The sequence below is a fragment of the Daphnia pulex genome, chromosome 12, assembly GCF_021134715.1.
Source record: "Daphnia pulex isolate KAP4 chromosome 12, ASM2113471v1".
NCBI classification, from domain to species: Eukaryota; Metazoa; Arthropoda; class Branchiopoda; order Diplostraca; family Daphniidae; genus Daphnia; species Daphnia pulex.
The window spans coordinates 8,260,114-8,272,615 of record NC_060028.1 but is presented as its reverse complement, the minus strand read 5'-3'; the positions used below and the strand labels follow the sequence as shown (position 1 = coordinate 8,272,615).

The following is a 12,502-nucleotide window of genomic DNA, read 5'->3' as shown; positions in this document are numbered from 1 at the left end:
TTCGCCCTAGCCAAATGAAAAAAACAATCTGTTGTCCAATTTCGTGCCCATGGCCTTTTCAAAATAATAATAATAACTAAAATAATAGAAAAAAAAGGGGCAGCCAAAGAAAAGAAGACGACGAAATTGGTGGTGGGGAGCAGTTAACAGAGACGAATGGGCCCTTGTCTCTCGATGAAGCCAAAACACTTAGTCAGTCACCTCCTGCTCCTGCTGGCCTCTTCAAAGAGAGAAGAGAGAAAACAATGGCGACTTGTGGGCGCTCGCTGGATGAGCAACGCGCAAATGCCAGCAAGCCACAATTTGGCGACAGCAATTTATTTCCTCATTTCGGCTTAAGGGGGGAGAAAAATTCCGCAGCACATCTCGCCCATAAACTATATCGGGCTATGAACAGCAGCAAACAGATCTAAAGCGCAGCATTGCCTGCCTGTCTCTGTGCGTGGCCCAGCTGCTGGATTTGACATATTCCTCATTTACCTCATGTCATCCGGACCGCAGGATCGTTGCTGTGGAAACAATACAGACAGACCGGCAACAATCCGAGAGCGAAACAAAAAAGGTGAAACAAAAAAACAAAAAACCGGGAATTTTAAAATGGGAAAAAAGAAGTTTGCCCTGGATTCTCTCCTCCGCATCCGCATTCGCAAAGCTCTCCGACGCTGTTGCCGCCTTCACCAAAACAACTTGGCCTGTTTTCCCCCACTCGCTTACGTAATAATGTTGGCTCGCCCGACCCAACAAGAGATCAGAATAAAAAACGAAAAAATTCGTCCTCGGTGCTATTGTGTCGTCAGCAGCAAAATCCGGTAGCTGGAAAGGCACTCGGCATAAGCCACTCTCTAATCGATTGGCAACATCCGAGTGCAGTCGACAAACAAACAAATAAGGGACAACATCAAGATCTTTTCGATTTGTTGTTGTTGTTTCGACTGGCCAGCCGATTATTCTTTCGTCGATGGATGGAAAACAGATTTTCACAATCGGACGGAGGGGGGACGGACATTTCAATGTCGCCTCTTCTATGTACACTAGCCTTGTGCTGATGATTGTGAAAAATGGCCAGCAAAAAAAGAGAAATGAAAACGTCTCCGGTTACTCCACACAGCCGCCCGCCAGTCCAGTCCACCTCCACCCAAAGAATCACAAAAGTCTAAGCCAAACCAAACCAAATAACAAATGAGCAGCACCAATGCCCAAGAGAAAGTCTTTTCTTTTCATTTTGGCTGTGCTGTGTGCATCAGCCAAACCAAAATACACATACCCGTGAAAAAAGAAAAGAAAAAAAGGTCACACGCCAAAACAAATTGGGAATCTTTTTTCCAAAAGTCGCCACTAAACTGTTTTCGGTGTTCCACACTGGACACCTTTTTGTGATATTCGATATCCGTTTCTATCCTTGGGGGTTCCGATTATCAGTCGCCCTTCTCATTTTGGTTGCCTCGGAAATTGATAAAAATACTTTTTGGGTGGGAGCCTGGGCAAAAGGGGGGCAACAAGAGCGTCTTCCCCTTTTTTTCTTTCTCGGTTGGGCAATCGGATATTGCAGCGTCGAAAAGAGTTGTGAATTACCTGTGCGCTGTTTCGGTGCTGCTGCTGCTTGTTGCGACGTGGTGGGGCCAATGGCGAAGGGGCTCCGAGATTTGGAGCGGATGTGTGTCTGATAATGGCAGCCATCAGCAGAGCTGAGAGAAGCGACGCAGTAGTGCAAACTGCCAATGCGATATTGGATGAAATGACGCAACCTAAAGCATCTAGTGAAAAGGAGAAAAAGAGAGAGTTATTATTATTCATCCCCGAAACGGATGTTCTAGTGAGAAGAGGTACTTTGGAAAACCGAGAGTAGCGTGAGCGAATCGCTAAGTAGCTGAGATCCTCTCAAACCCATTAAAGTGAATCGCATTGTGCAATCGATCCTTTTTTTCCGCCACTGAGATAGTAGTAGTAGCCCCCCCGCCAAAAAAAATAGAAATCCGCTCCACTTGTTTTGCTTTTTCCCTGGGCTTTTTTCGGGACTTCTCCAATTCGGCTATTCCTAAAAGACTCGCCACTATTTTGGCGTCGGGTTGTATAGGAAAATAAAAAGAAGAAGAAGAAACAGATTTCTGTGCATTGTTGCTTATCTGGTGGCGACCGAGCGAGAGCCATTGTCGAAACCACCAAGTTCATGTTCCAGCAAAAGGCCATTTCTCATTTCAAGAAAGAATAAAAAGAGGCGCCAGTCGACGTCGTCGTCGTCGGACTTTTGGACTCTTGTCTCGTTGCGTATTTGACTCATTTCCCAATATGCCCAACTCACTTCGATCCGGCGCATTCTTCTTCTTTACTGCGCAATTTTTCCAAATTAAAAAAACTCAAAAACTGAAATCTTTTCTTAATCAAAGTGTCCACCCCACCACGGTCAAATAAAACGATAACTGCATAACAAAACGAGAGCAGTCCGACAATTGCCACGGCGTGTGTACATTTACGCCGTGGCAATCGTGGCATCTGCTCCGGCTTCCGTGAGGTTGGTCTGCCTCTATTATCAAATATGGGTCACATCACGGAAAAGGGAGGAGATGAAATGCATTCAGCAGAAATATGAGATACGCACACACACACTACAGTGTCCGAGTGTCCGTGTGTGGAGGGTTGAAAAGAGTTGGCAATTGTTGACCCAGCTGCCACACAAGTCCCGTCTTTTCTTTTTCTCTATCTCTTCTCGTGTTTGATTGTCGGCGGGAGGCAACGGCCACCGAGGGAGCCCTGCTGCCGCCGCCGCAACAACTCCCGGCAACTCCAGGGCAACTCTTTCATGTCTGGCGTGTGATGCGACAAAAAGGCCAGGCAAATCTTGACGTGCTACAATATAGGACAGCAGAGTGAGGCACTTTGGCGAGTGTAATAGCCTCGCCGCTGGCGGCTGGCTCCTTCGTCTCCCATCCGACGAGCGCCACTTAACTCTGCGTGTGTTTGCATACATCAAATAAGCTCAGCGGATTCAAATTTCCCGCCCCGTGATTCATCGCCCTTTTATACACGTCCCACCCGCAGCCCAGCATGCAGCCAGTTATTAAAGTTCATATCTAATATATAAATATAGCGCTTAGACAACCACCACCACCACAACTTTCCCTTGCTTCTTCTTCTTATGAATATCAATCTTAAGACTCTTTCCTTGCTACTACTATCTATCCACCCCCAGCAGCAGCAGCAGCAGCAGCAGCAGCGCTGGTAGTATTTCACATAAAGTTCAGTCCCATCTCCCTTGTCCGCCTCGGCTGGGCTGAGATGTTAGAAGGGCGTGGGCTAACAAATAGCGGAGCACATCCGGTGTGCCGTTGAGCGGAGGCTGATGGTCCGACGAGAAACAAACCACCCCTATGCGTGTCTAGTATACAGCCCATTACATATACGCCATCCTGAGACTGCTGTGTTGCATAGGCCTCTCTTTATTAAGACGACGACTTGCCCCTATTCTATTTTGATGGATGAACCAACGGGGTAAAGAAATACAAAAGAAATAAGAAAGAAGAAGAAGGGAGTAAGGAAGGAAGGAATTTAGAGAGAGAGAGAAAGCAAATAGAAATCCATTTGTCACGTCGTCGTCATCATCTCCATTGCGCCATGTGATCGATTGGCAGTAAGGGCGCGACACAAAAAAGAACCCAGCCGAAGAGGAAAAACGTCTTTACTTTTTCTTTCATGTTGGGCTTGTCGATGGGAGGGGATCATTTCAGAACAAAAAGGATAGGAGAAGAATGAGAATTTCAAGACAAACACAAATTGAATAAGTAAGTTGGAAAGAAGAAGAGAACTGGCGGCAACTGAATCAACAATGTGGAGACTTCCTTCCTTCCTTTTAGTCCACACGCCGAGCTACAACAATCGGCCGGCCCAAGTCTTTCACCAGCGGGGCAGCAATGTGTTAACACATAAAAAAAGGGGGAAAAAGAAACGACGGCACCTGTCAAAACAAACACAAATCTACGCCACTGCCACCACGGTTGGAAAGATGGCGCCTTCAACAGATTTTCTTGTTCACAAAGTGCAGTTCGTTTTTCTTTAAAAGAAGAAGAAAAATAAAAATAAAAGCTGGGGCTTCCCTACTCCTGTCGTCTATTGCCTAAACATCCAGCAAGACACTCACTTTGTACCAACCATTATTACGGTGATAGGCCGAGGTATTTATAGAATCGGATTTTCCCATGCAGCTCTCTTCACATGCCATCGATTGCACTTGTCGTCTCTTTTACTTCTCTGGCTCAGAGAAAAGACAACAAAAAAGGAACAGCTCCATCTGGCGTTGTGTAATAGACACAAATACACAGACACACAAAAGGATAAAACGGCCAGATAATTGGTCTCTCTCTCCTCTCTCTGTCTATTACGTCAATTGTTTGTCTTCCATTAACGTTTGCACAAAATGTGTGTGGCGCTTTTTGGGTTGATATCGGCGAGGGGAGAGTCTGGCCGACACCACATAATCGGATCGACCCTCAATGATATGAAGCAAATCATAAAAAAAACAGAAAACTTGTGTGTGCCAAAAGCAAAGCGCAGAGCACCCTGCCCCTTCTCCCGCACGCGCCGTTATCTCCCAACTTGGTGGGAGCTCAAAGCTTTTGGCGAACGGGCCAGCGTGATGGATGACAGTGGCTATATGAGAGACGCATTGGGTGGCACGAATAGAAGAAGGAGCTCTCTTTTGTGTTTTCGACTGGCGAAAAAGGGGAAAAAACAATCATCGCTCGAAGGATAATAAAACTGTGCTGGGTAGTTTCCATTGAAATCGATTCGGAAATGGCACAATTCGCCATTATCAGCCGGCAGAGAAAAGGAAGACGGCAGCAACACTCTCTTGGAAGAGGATTCGCTGTTGGATTGCAATTGATGAATTGCCGTGTCATTCGATCCTTCCGATGGGCTGAGCCTCTTTGCCAGCCAACAAGCAGAAACAAAAGAGCAACGCCTCGGCGACGATAGCCGCCCGAGTTATTGGTTACATTTCATCAACCATCAAAGACAAAAAGAAAAATTCCCCCCTCCAAAATAACAACAAAAAAGAAGCTTATCATCCGGCAGCAGCCGTTTGCCCGCTGGCAAATGGAGGGAATGACGCCACCCACCCCTCCACTTCCATATATTTATTTAGACGTCGAAAAATAATAACGCAAACACACTTGGCACCGTCAACTGAAACAAATGGCTCAAACCCAATGAACCATCGAGTCGATTTTCATTGAATTTTTCATCACGGGGCGCTTTGAATGGAAACAAAATCCAATTGAAATCTACTGGCCACGACAATTTGTTATTCTCCGAAAAAAGTTTCAAAATGTTTAAACAATTCAACGAGAAAAACCTCCAATAACGTTCGACGGAGATTGGCCATCTCCGGCGAACGAAATACATAATACTATAATAGAGAATAATAATAATCATAACAATAAAAGTCTCTTATTCCCGGCCACTAGATCGTTTGGTCCATAGAATTTAAGTTTTGAGGAGGGCCAAGGCCGGAAACGGATAGCTACTTTTAGCATAATGAAACCATTGTGTACTGCTGTACTGTACGTCCCGTTGCCTCCCTCTCGCTGCGCATTTCTACCCCGTTTTTCTCGGTTTCTTTCTGTACGCGCCCATGGACAGATAGGGTCGTTGTCGTCGATGAAATTTAGCCGATCCTAAGTGATTGGTCGAGCATCCAAGACAAGAGAACAAGAAGATGAAGCGGAAATTCTTGTTGCAACAATTGGGCTGGAGGAAAACTTGAAAAGAAGAAAAGGGAAACGAACAAGTGGAAAGATGGTGGTGCCCAGTGTCGTCGGTTGCGCGACTGATAGCAAACACACTGCAACAATAGTCGCATCTCACAGTATGGCGTCAGTCGGTGTACTATCACAGTTATTATTATTATTTCCTTTTTTTACCTCGTCTCAATCTCACTCGTCGTCATCTCTCTCTCTTATTCTTTGTATAAGTACTGGCTACAGACTTCGACTGTCATGTCTAGCTGGCTCATCATCATCTTTTATTATTTTCCTCTTTTTCTTTTTCGGTTATTATTTAGTGACTTATTCTGCTGCCTGGTTCTCTTCTGCCCGTGAACAGTTTCCCGTTAGATTCGTCTAACCGCGCACTGTGTGTGTATGACTCACTATTAGGCCGATCAGTGGCCGTGAACGAACGTCAGCCACACCGAACCTTCTTTTTCTTTCTTCTGCTGTTCCCTATCTCTTGCCCGATTTAACCGACATGGATAATTCTACAACACTAGACGACATGACGATGGGCTTGGCGCTGATCACTCGAGCTCAACCTTCTTCCTACCCACCCACCCAACCACCACCACCACTGCATCAGCGGGGGGTAAAGAACGGGTGGGTTCTTTTATTCTTTTTCTTGTCGTCTTGGAAACGGCCATAAGCAGCAAAGACGAGACGAAAGAGGAGGAACAGAGAAATCGATAACAACAAGCAGAAATCTACATAATTCAATCGTGTAAAAGCAATAAGCAGCAACCCGAATCGCTGAACATTTCCGGGGACGAATAAAGTTCACGAGATCAAAATTCTGTTGGCCCAACGGCAATCGGATGGAAACGAAGCTGGATCCAAAGCAAAGAAAAAAGACAAGAGGAAGAACGAAACAAGAGGACGGAAGAAGAGCAGGTGGGGGAGTAGTTACACCACCACCCACCGCACTCATCGCTCGGATGATCCAATAGAAACCCAATGGAAATGTGTAACCAGTTGCAGTCCATGTTCAGACAAAGGATCGTCGAGACCTTTTTTTTTCCATATTTCATCGTGCAGTCTTCGCTCATTGAAATTCGCTGCAGCAAGTTGCAACAGCTTCGGCCTGATGGATGGAACATCATGACGACCATCCGATATTCCCACCCAGCAGTGATGGTGACGGCCTTTGTGCTCTTGACATTCATCGTCTCAAAGTCCTACATCCTCCCAGGGGTCACGGCAGAGTTTTACATCGGAGAATATCAAACGTTTGCCGATCATTCCGCTCGGAATAAAGTGAAAGAGACACATCCAGTATTTCGTCCGTACAACATGAACGACGACAGCGGTGGAGGGTAAGTCAGAAATGTTCCTTTTTTTAAGTTGGCCAAAACATCAAAACGCCATCAAGTAGTTAGTGACCAAGAGGGGGGAAAAATGTCTACATGGGTCGTCTAATATCAAAAGAATTTGTTATGATAAAAACATTCTCGTTGGTGAATACGAACACGCCAAAGAAAAGTAAATAAAGAACAGTTTCATGTCGCCATTTGGGGGTTTCCATTAAATTCCGTTCAGTAGTTCAATTCATTTGAAAAATATTAAAAAATAAAAAGAAGAAGCGCGAATATGACGAATCGGTTTTTCTTTCCGTCTTTTTCGCTACTCGGAATAAAAAAACCGCATGCAAACACGCGCCATCAAAGAGAGAACCACAACATCCTTGACCGACATTCCGGTTTGGCTATAGAATAGCTCCTAATACCAGTGCTATGCGCCGCCAATGATATCCTCCCACTGATGCGGTATTTGACACTCGGATTAACCTCGCCGCGTGATGATGGCTCACCAATCACCATCACACACACAAAAAAAAACCCAGTCAGTTCTTAATTGCGACAGCCTATGCAGTCTGTCGATGGATGTTGCAATTTCCAAGAAATTCAAAGAAATCGAGTTCCATTCCCAGTTTGAACACGCGAGTTCTAATTTCAAATGTGCGTAAATCAATTGTACAAAGGAATTAGTGCAATTGGCTTTAGATTTCAAGTAAAGTAGATGAGTCGAAGCGTGAACGAAAAGTTAGGATGCGAGCGGAACAACAACTACATATACAACAGCACTTGTTCTGTAATGTATGACGTATTCATTACGAAAATCCGTTTCCACTCTGATGGGTCGTTTGATTGAATCCGCTGATGTATATGCATGCAGCAACACTTCTTTTTCCTAGTATATTCGTCTGCTCCCTACGACCACTATAGCATACCAATGTTAACGACCCTACACACTTGTGACACTTCCTTGTCTGCTCCATCTTCATTTAACGGTCCACTTGGACGTCGGCGTTCAATCAAATGTTTCAGACCGTTGTTGGCGGGAGTTTTTTGTACTCGTCCTAATACGATTTGCGTGCTGTCTGAGTGTCTAATCATAAAAACCAATCATCTCCAGGATTGATGACGACGATGACGACGAGAGCAACGAATTGATCGGGAGATCGCAGTCGGAGAAGCAGAGCCGCCGCCACCAACATCGCCAGGGTTCAGTCGGACGAGGATTGAGCACATTCAACCCGTTGACGCCGGGCGGAACCATTTACCTGGCCTTTATCTTCCTGATCCCGTTGACGGTGGGCAAAACCGGCTTTGGCCAGGGCAAATCCTATTCAAAAACCAACGGTCCACTGGAGCGTTTAATTGACAAAGTCCAGCAAGACCAGCAGAGCCTTTACAGTGAAATGGGCTACGTCGACGGAAATCTCATGTTGCGCAGAGCCTGGCGCGACATACGTGACTCGCTGGCCAAGAAGCTGCTCTGGTGGCCGTGGCGACGGCGCCTTCGCGACATGTCAGACATGGTCGCCAGTAACAGGAGGAATAATGGCACCAACCATTCCAATCGGAAAAAGAGGAAGAAAAAGTACTACTACAAGTCCGCAAAATGACGACCACTGCAGTAATTATCGTTAATTTGTCCTGCTGTTGATCCCTCCTCCTATTTATACATAATCTGTATGCACACAAAAAAAAGAAAAAAGAGCTGGGTCTGTATCCTTACAGTTACGACATGGGCGATGTCTAAGCTATTTCTGTAAAAAGGGGAAATAAAATAAATAAAATAAAAAGGTGGAAAGATACAAGAGTTGGCTGTTAACTGTCTAACGGTGAATGCAAACGACTAGACTGAACTGGATGAGTCAAACTTGTCGTTTACAAATGCTGAGCGTGCAAGGGGCAGTTAAACGGAACCAACCATCAACAGCTACCGCGCGTTGGATGAGCCCAGCAGCTCATAACTTTGACTTCAATGACCGGTCGAAAACTGTTTTTCGACTTGTGTGATCGGTACAGCGTAGCAAAAAGCTATTCATTCGATCTCTCAAAAAGTACAAACAGTTTTGCCCTGCTCGGTCGTGAAAAAAAAAAAGCCCATCAGTCCAAAATTCAATTCAAAGTGCCATCTAGTCGACGGCGATGAAAACGAATCGGGATAAATAAACAAGCCTACCATTCACGTCACGTAACAAACTTTGACTCTAGCAGTCAACAACAACACACAACCGAAAAAGTATTTTGGTTGTGTTCTGGATATTACCATTAGACACGAAAGAGTATCCAGTGTGACCTAAATCGAGTTGAAAGTCATCAGTACATTTGCACAGTCAGTGAGGTGCTTCTTCCTTTCGTCTCTCGAGACACTTTTTCCCCTTCGCAACTGGCCATCATCATCATCATCATCGTTTGACGAGTGATTTGACTAGCAGCTCGAAAAGAAGAAAGAAAGAATGCGGTTCGTTCAATTTCGTTCGTTGGATGACTCACAAGAAACAATTCGAGTTGGCATTCAGAATGTCGACAATGGCACCGTGCTGGACCTGACCGAGGCATTGGACCAACCCATCAACTTGGCGAATGCTCTGGCCAAATTGGGCAGTCAGGGTGTCATTGATGCAGCAGCCACAGCAGCAGCCAGGTATCATCAACATTTCTCAGACAAAAAGTTTCTCTCTACTCCCTTTTGAAATAATCATTTCGACAACAATAATCATCATAATAAAAACACAAATAACGAATGCCATTGCCCAGTTTGGAAAATCGAAAAGTGCTGGAGTTGGAGCAGTCGAAATATCAACTTATGGCTCCCATCACGTCTCCAGATAAGGTCGCCTGTATTGGAATGAATTACAAGGATCACTGCGAGGAACAAGGAGCGCCCATTCCTCTGGAGCCACTCGTTTTCTGCAAATTCCCCAGCTGCATTATCGGCCCTTTTGACGACATTCCCTACCCAACCGACATGTCTACGGTATATCTATTATACTATGTGTGAAGATGCCAAGATCGATATCCAGCCGAGAGTGCTGACGACATATTTACTGTTATTACGTTCAAATAGGAGCTGGATTGGGAAGCAGAACTGGCTGTCGTCATAGGCAAAAAGGGGAAAAACATTCAAGCCTCCATGGCCAAGGACTATATTTTCGGATTCACAGTGGCCCACGACGTGACGGCGAGAGATTGGCAACTCAAGAAAAACGGAGGCCAGTGGCTCCTGGGAAAAGCCATGGATGGCTTCTGTCCGATCGGACCTTGCATTGTAACAGCTGACGAAATCCGCGATCCACACAAACTCGCCATTTCATGTCGTGTCAATGGAGAGCTCAAACAAAACAGCTCAACATCTCAACTTGTTCACGGAGTTTACGATTGCGTCGCTTGGCTTTCAAAGTAAAATTCTCAGCCTCTCTCGATCGCGGAAACGAGACAATTTGATGCAAATCTTTTGTTCTCTCCTAAAAGGTTTTGCACGTTACTGCCCGGTGATATTATTCTAACTGGAACACCTCCCGGAGTCGGAGTGTTTGCCAAGCCAAGCCCTCAATTCTTAAAAGTATGCACATATTTCGTCCGTTTCTTTTATTTATTTGCCAATAAATCCGTCGTCATAAAACTTTACTCTTTTATTATAGAAAGGCGACGTGGTCGAGTGCGAAGTGGAGAGCATTGGAATCATCCGAAACGCAGTGATATGAAGAGAGAACGTGCGCAACATTCTTGATAGATATAAAGAGTAATAAAGAAACTTGTTTACTACTGCAAACGCATTTCGGTTTTTCATTAAGGACGGAAATCAAATAAATAAGTGTTAACGATTCTCGGCTGTCGATTGATGGCTGTCGAACGATCCAGACACACTTTCCGCGAACATATAAAAACAAACAAGAAAAATCGCCAGTAATAATCAAAAGAGCAGTGCTTCCATCTCCTGGGTTCAAACCAAAGCTACAATCAAAACATTCGTTTCCATTCGTCGTCTGCTGCGACAACCTCTCTCATTTACAGCAGAGAAAAAGTAGTACAATCTCTGCCAAAAAAGTTTCTTTTCTTAGTTTCACCTTCCAAGAAAAACAGAATGCGGTTCATACAGTTCAGACTGTTGAACGATTTGACAAAGGTCACCCGAGTTGGACTGCAAAAAACGAACGGTAAAATAGTGGACCTTAGCAAAGCCTTGCCCAGTAGTCGCTCTCTGATCGATGCCTTGACCAAATTGGGATCCAAGGGCTTGGTGGACAGAGCTACACAAAAGTAATGAATTATTCAAAATGAAATTTACAACAGCCAGTTTTAGAGAATAACAAAAGTTTGCCTTCCAAGTTTGAATGGTGATGAAAGAGACTACGACCAATGTGAGATAATGGCTCCCATCACATCACCCAGCAAAGTGGCTTGTGTTGGATTGAATTACAGAGATCACTGCGAAGAAACAGGGAAGCCTGTACCAGCAGAACCCATTTTCTTCAGCAAATTCCCCAGCTGTATTGTGGGCCCTTTTGATGGCATCCCTTACCCAGAAGTGACCAAGGTAAACTCTTTTTTCATCAGTCAGTCAGTTATCCATCATTCAAATTTGTGAACTTGGCATGGTAAAAAAAGGAATTGGACTGGGAAGCTGAGTTGGCTGTCATCATTGGAAAGCAAGGTAAAAACATTGATCCAACTGAGGCAAAGGCCCACATATTTGGGTTCACAGTGGCTCACGACGTGACAGCTCGAGATTGGCAGTTCAACAAAAATGGAGGGCAGTGGCTTCTTGGAAAAGCCATGGACGGTTTCTGTCCTTTGGGGCCTTGCATTGTAACAGCTGACGAGATCCCGGATCCTCACAAACTCGCCATTTCATGTCGTGTCAATGGAGAGCTCAAACAGAACAGCTCAACATCTCAACTTGTTCACGGAGTTTACGATTGCGTTGCTTGGCTATCAAAGTATTCTCACATCCATCACAAAAATTATTTTTAAAAGAATATTTTATTAGACAATTTCAAATCTTTTCTAAGGTTTTGCACATTGCTGCCCGGTGATATTATTCTTACTGGGACCCCTCCTGGAGTTGGAGCTTTTGCCAAGCCTCCCCTGTTTCTCAAGGTCTTACTATCCATCAAAAATAAAAAAATTCAGCTTGTCAATCGAAATTTTCCATATTTTTTCCAGAAAGGTGACGTCGTGGAATGCGAAGTGGAAAAAATCGGAATCATTCGTAACCAAATCATGTGATTTCTATTCAAGTGTGAAGAAGTCGAAAAATGAAATAAATGCCTTTAGATCCGCTATGTTAAATAAAAATTTCGTAGTTTCAGTTTCTATAAATTACCAAGCATTGCTACGAAATTTAGACAACAATCAACAAAGCTTAAAACAGAAACTTGCTGTAGATGAAATCGAGCGAAATAGAAAATTGTCATTTTGAAATTTACGCAAAATAAACGCCATCTA

General features: G+C 44.5%; 4 protein-coding genes across 6 annotated transcripts in view; 3 read left to right on the top strand and 1 right to left on the bottom strand.

The window, feature by feature from the left end:
- The window catches only part of LOC124208867 (glutaredoxin-3-like), a 41,169-nt gene that overhangs the window by 25,429 nt on the left and 3,238 nt on the right, over window positions 1–12,502 (bottom strand). For both annotated transcript variants that reach the window (XM_046606730.1, XM_046606727.1), the window contains one exon: window positions 1,573–1,754. In XM_046606730.1, coding sequence (XP_046462686.1) covers window positions 1,573–1,754 — 182 coding nt within the window. The remainder of the gene's footprint in view (window positions 1–1,572; window positions 1,755–12,502) is intronic.
- LOC124208872 lies at window positions 6,027–8,860 on the top strand. Its single transcript, XM_046606739.1, has 2 exons — window positions 6,027–7,078; window positions 8,178–8,860. The coding sequence occupies exons 1-2, from the start codon at window positions 6,720–6,722 to the stop codon at window positions 8,668–8,670; spliced, it is 852 nt and encodes a 283-aa protein (XP_046462695.1). The 5' UTR covers window positions 6,027–6,719; the 3' UTR covers window positions 8,671–8,860.
- On the top strand, window positions 9,222–10,826 carry LOC124208868 (fumarylacetoacetate hydrolase domain-containing protein 2A-like). Of its 2 annotated transcripts, none has more exons than XM_046606732.1 (5): window positions 9,222–9,698; window positions 9,812–10,031; window positions 10,122–10,453; window positions 10,526–10,616; window positions 10,696–10,826. In XM_046606732.1, exons 1-5 carry the CDS (start codon window positions 9,511–9,513, stop codon window positions 10,756–10,758), a joined length of 894 nt encoding a protein of 297 aa, XP_046462688.1. In that variant the 5' UTR covers window positions 9,222–9,510; the 3' UTR covers window positions 10,759–10,826. The 2 variants fall into 2 exon arrangements, with proteins under 2 accessions (XP_046462688.1, XP_046462689.1); XM_046606733.1 differs by having other exon boundaries at window positions 9,564–9,698; window positions 9,808–10,031.
- LOC124208869 (fumarylacetoacetate hydrolase domain-containing protein 2-like) lies at window positions 11,029–12,365 on the top strand. The gene is made up of 5 exons (XM_046606734.1): window positions 11,029–11,314; window positions 11,384–11,591; window positions 11,663–11,994; window positions 12,067–12,154; window positions 12,221–12,365. Exons 1-5 carry the CDS (start codon window positions 11,139–11,141, stop codon window positions 12,281–12,283), a joined length of 867 nt encoding a protein of 288 aa, XP_046462690.1. The 5' UTR covers window positions 11,029–11,138; the 3' UTR covers window positions 12,284–12,365.

Excerpts from the sequence above, each read along its gene's own strand:
- LOC124208868 (XM_046606732.1), top strand. The coding sequence starts at position 9,511 with ATGCGGTTCGTTCAATTTCGTTCGTTGGATGACTCACAAGAAACAATT. Across the intron at positions 9,699-9,811 it reads GCAGCCACAGCAGCAGCCAG|TTTGGAAAATCGAAAAGTGC; the intron begins GTATCATCAACA and ends GCCATTGCCCAG. Across the intron at positions 10,454-10,525 it reads TGCGTCGCTTGGCTTTCAAA|GTTTTGCACGTTACTGCCCG; the intron begins GTAAAATTCTCA and ends CTCTCCTAAAAG.
- LOC124208872 (XM_046606739.1), top strand. The coding sequence starts at position 6,720 with ATGGAAATGTGTAACCAGTTGCAGTCCATGTTCAGACAAAGGATCGTC. Across the intron at positions 7,079-8,177 it reads AACGACGACAGCGGTGGAGG|GATTGATGACGACGATGACG; the intron begins GTAAGTCAGAAA and ends AATCATCTCCAG.
- LOC124208869 (XM_046606734.1), top strand. The coding sequence starts at position 11,139 with ATGCGGTTCATACAGTTCAGACTGTTGAACGATTTGACAAAGGTCACC. Across the intron at positions 11,592-11,662 it reads CTTACCCAGAAGTGACCAAG|GAATTGGACTGGGAAGCTGA; the intron begins GTAAACTCTTTT and ends TGGTAAAAAAAG. Across the intron at positions 11,995-12,066 it reads TGCGTTGCTTGGCTATCAAA|GTTTTGCACATTGCTGCCCG; the intron begins GTATTCTCACAT and ends ATCTTTTCTAAG.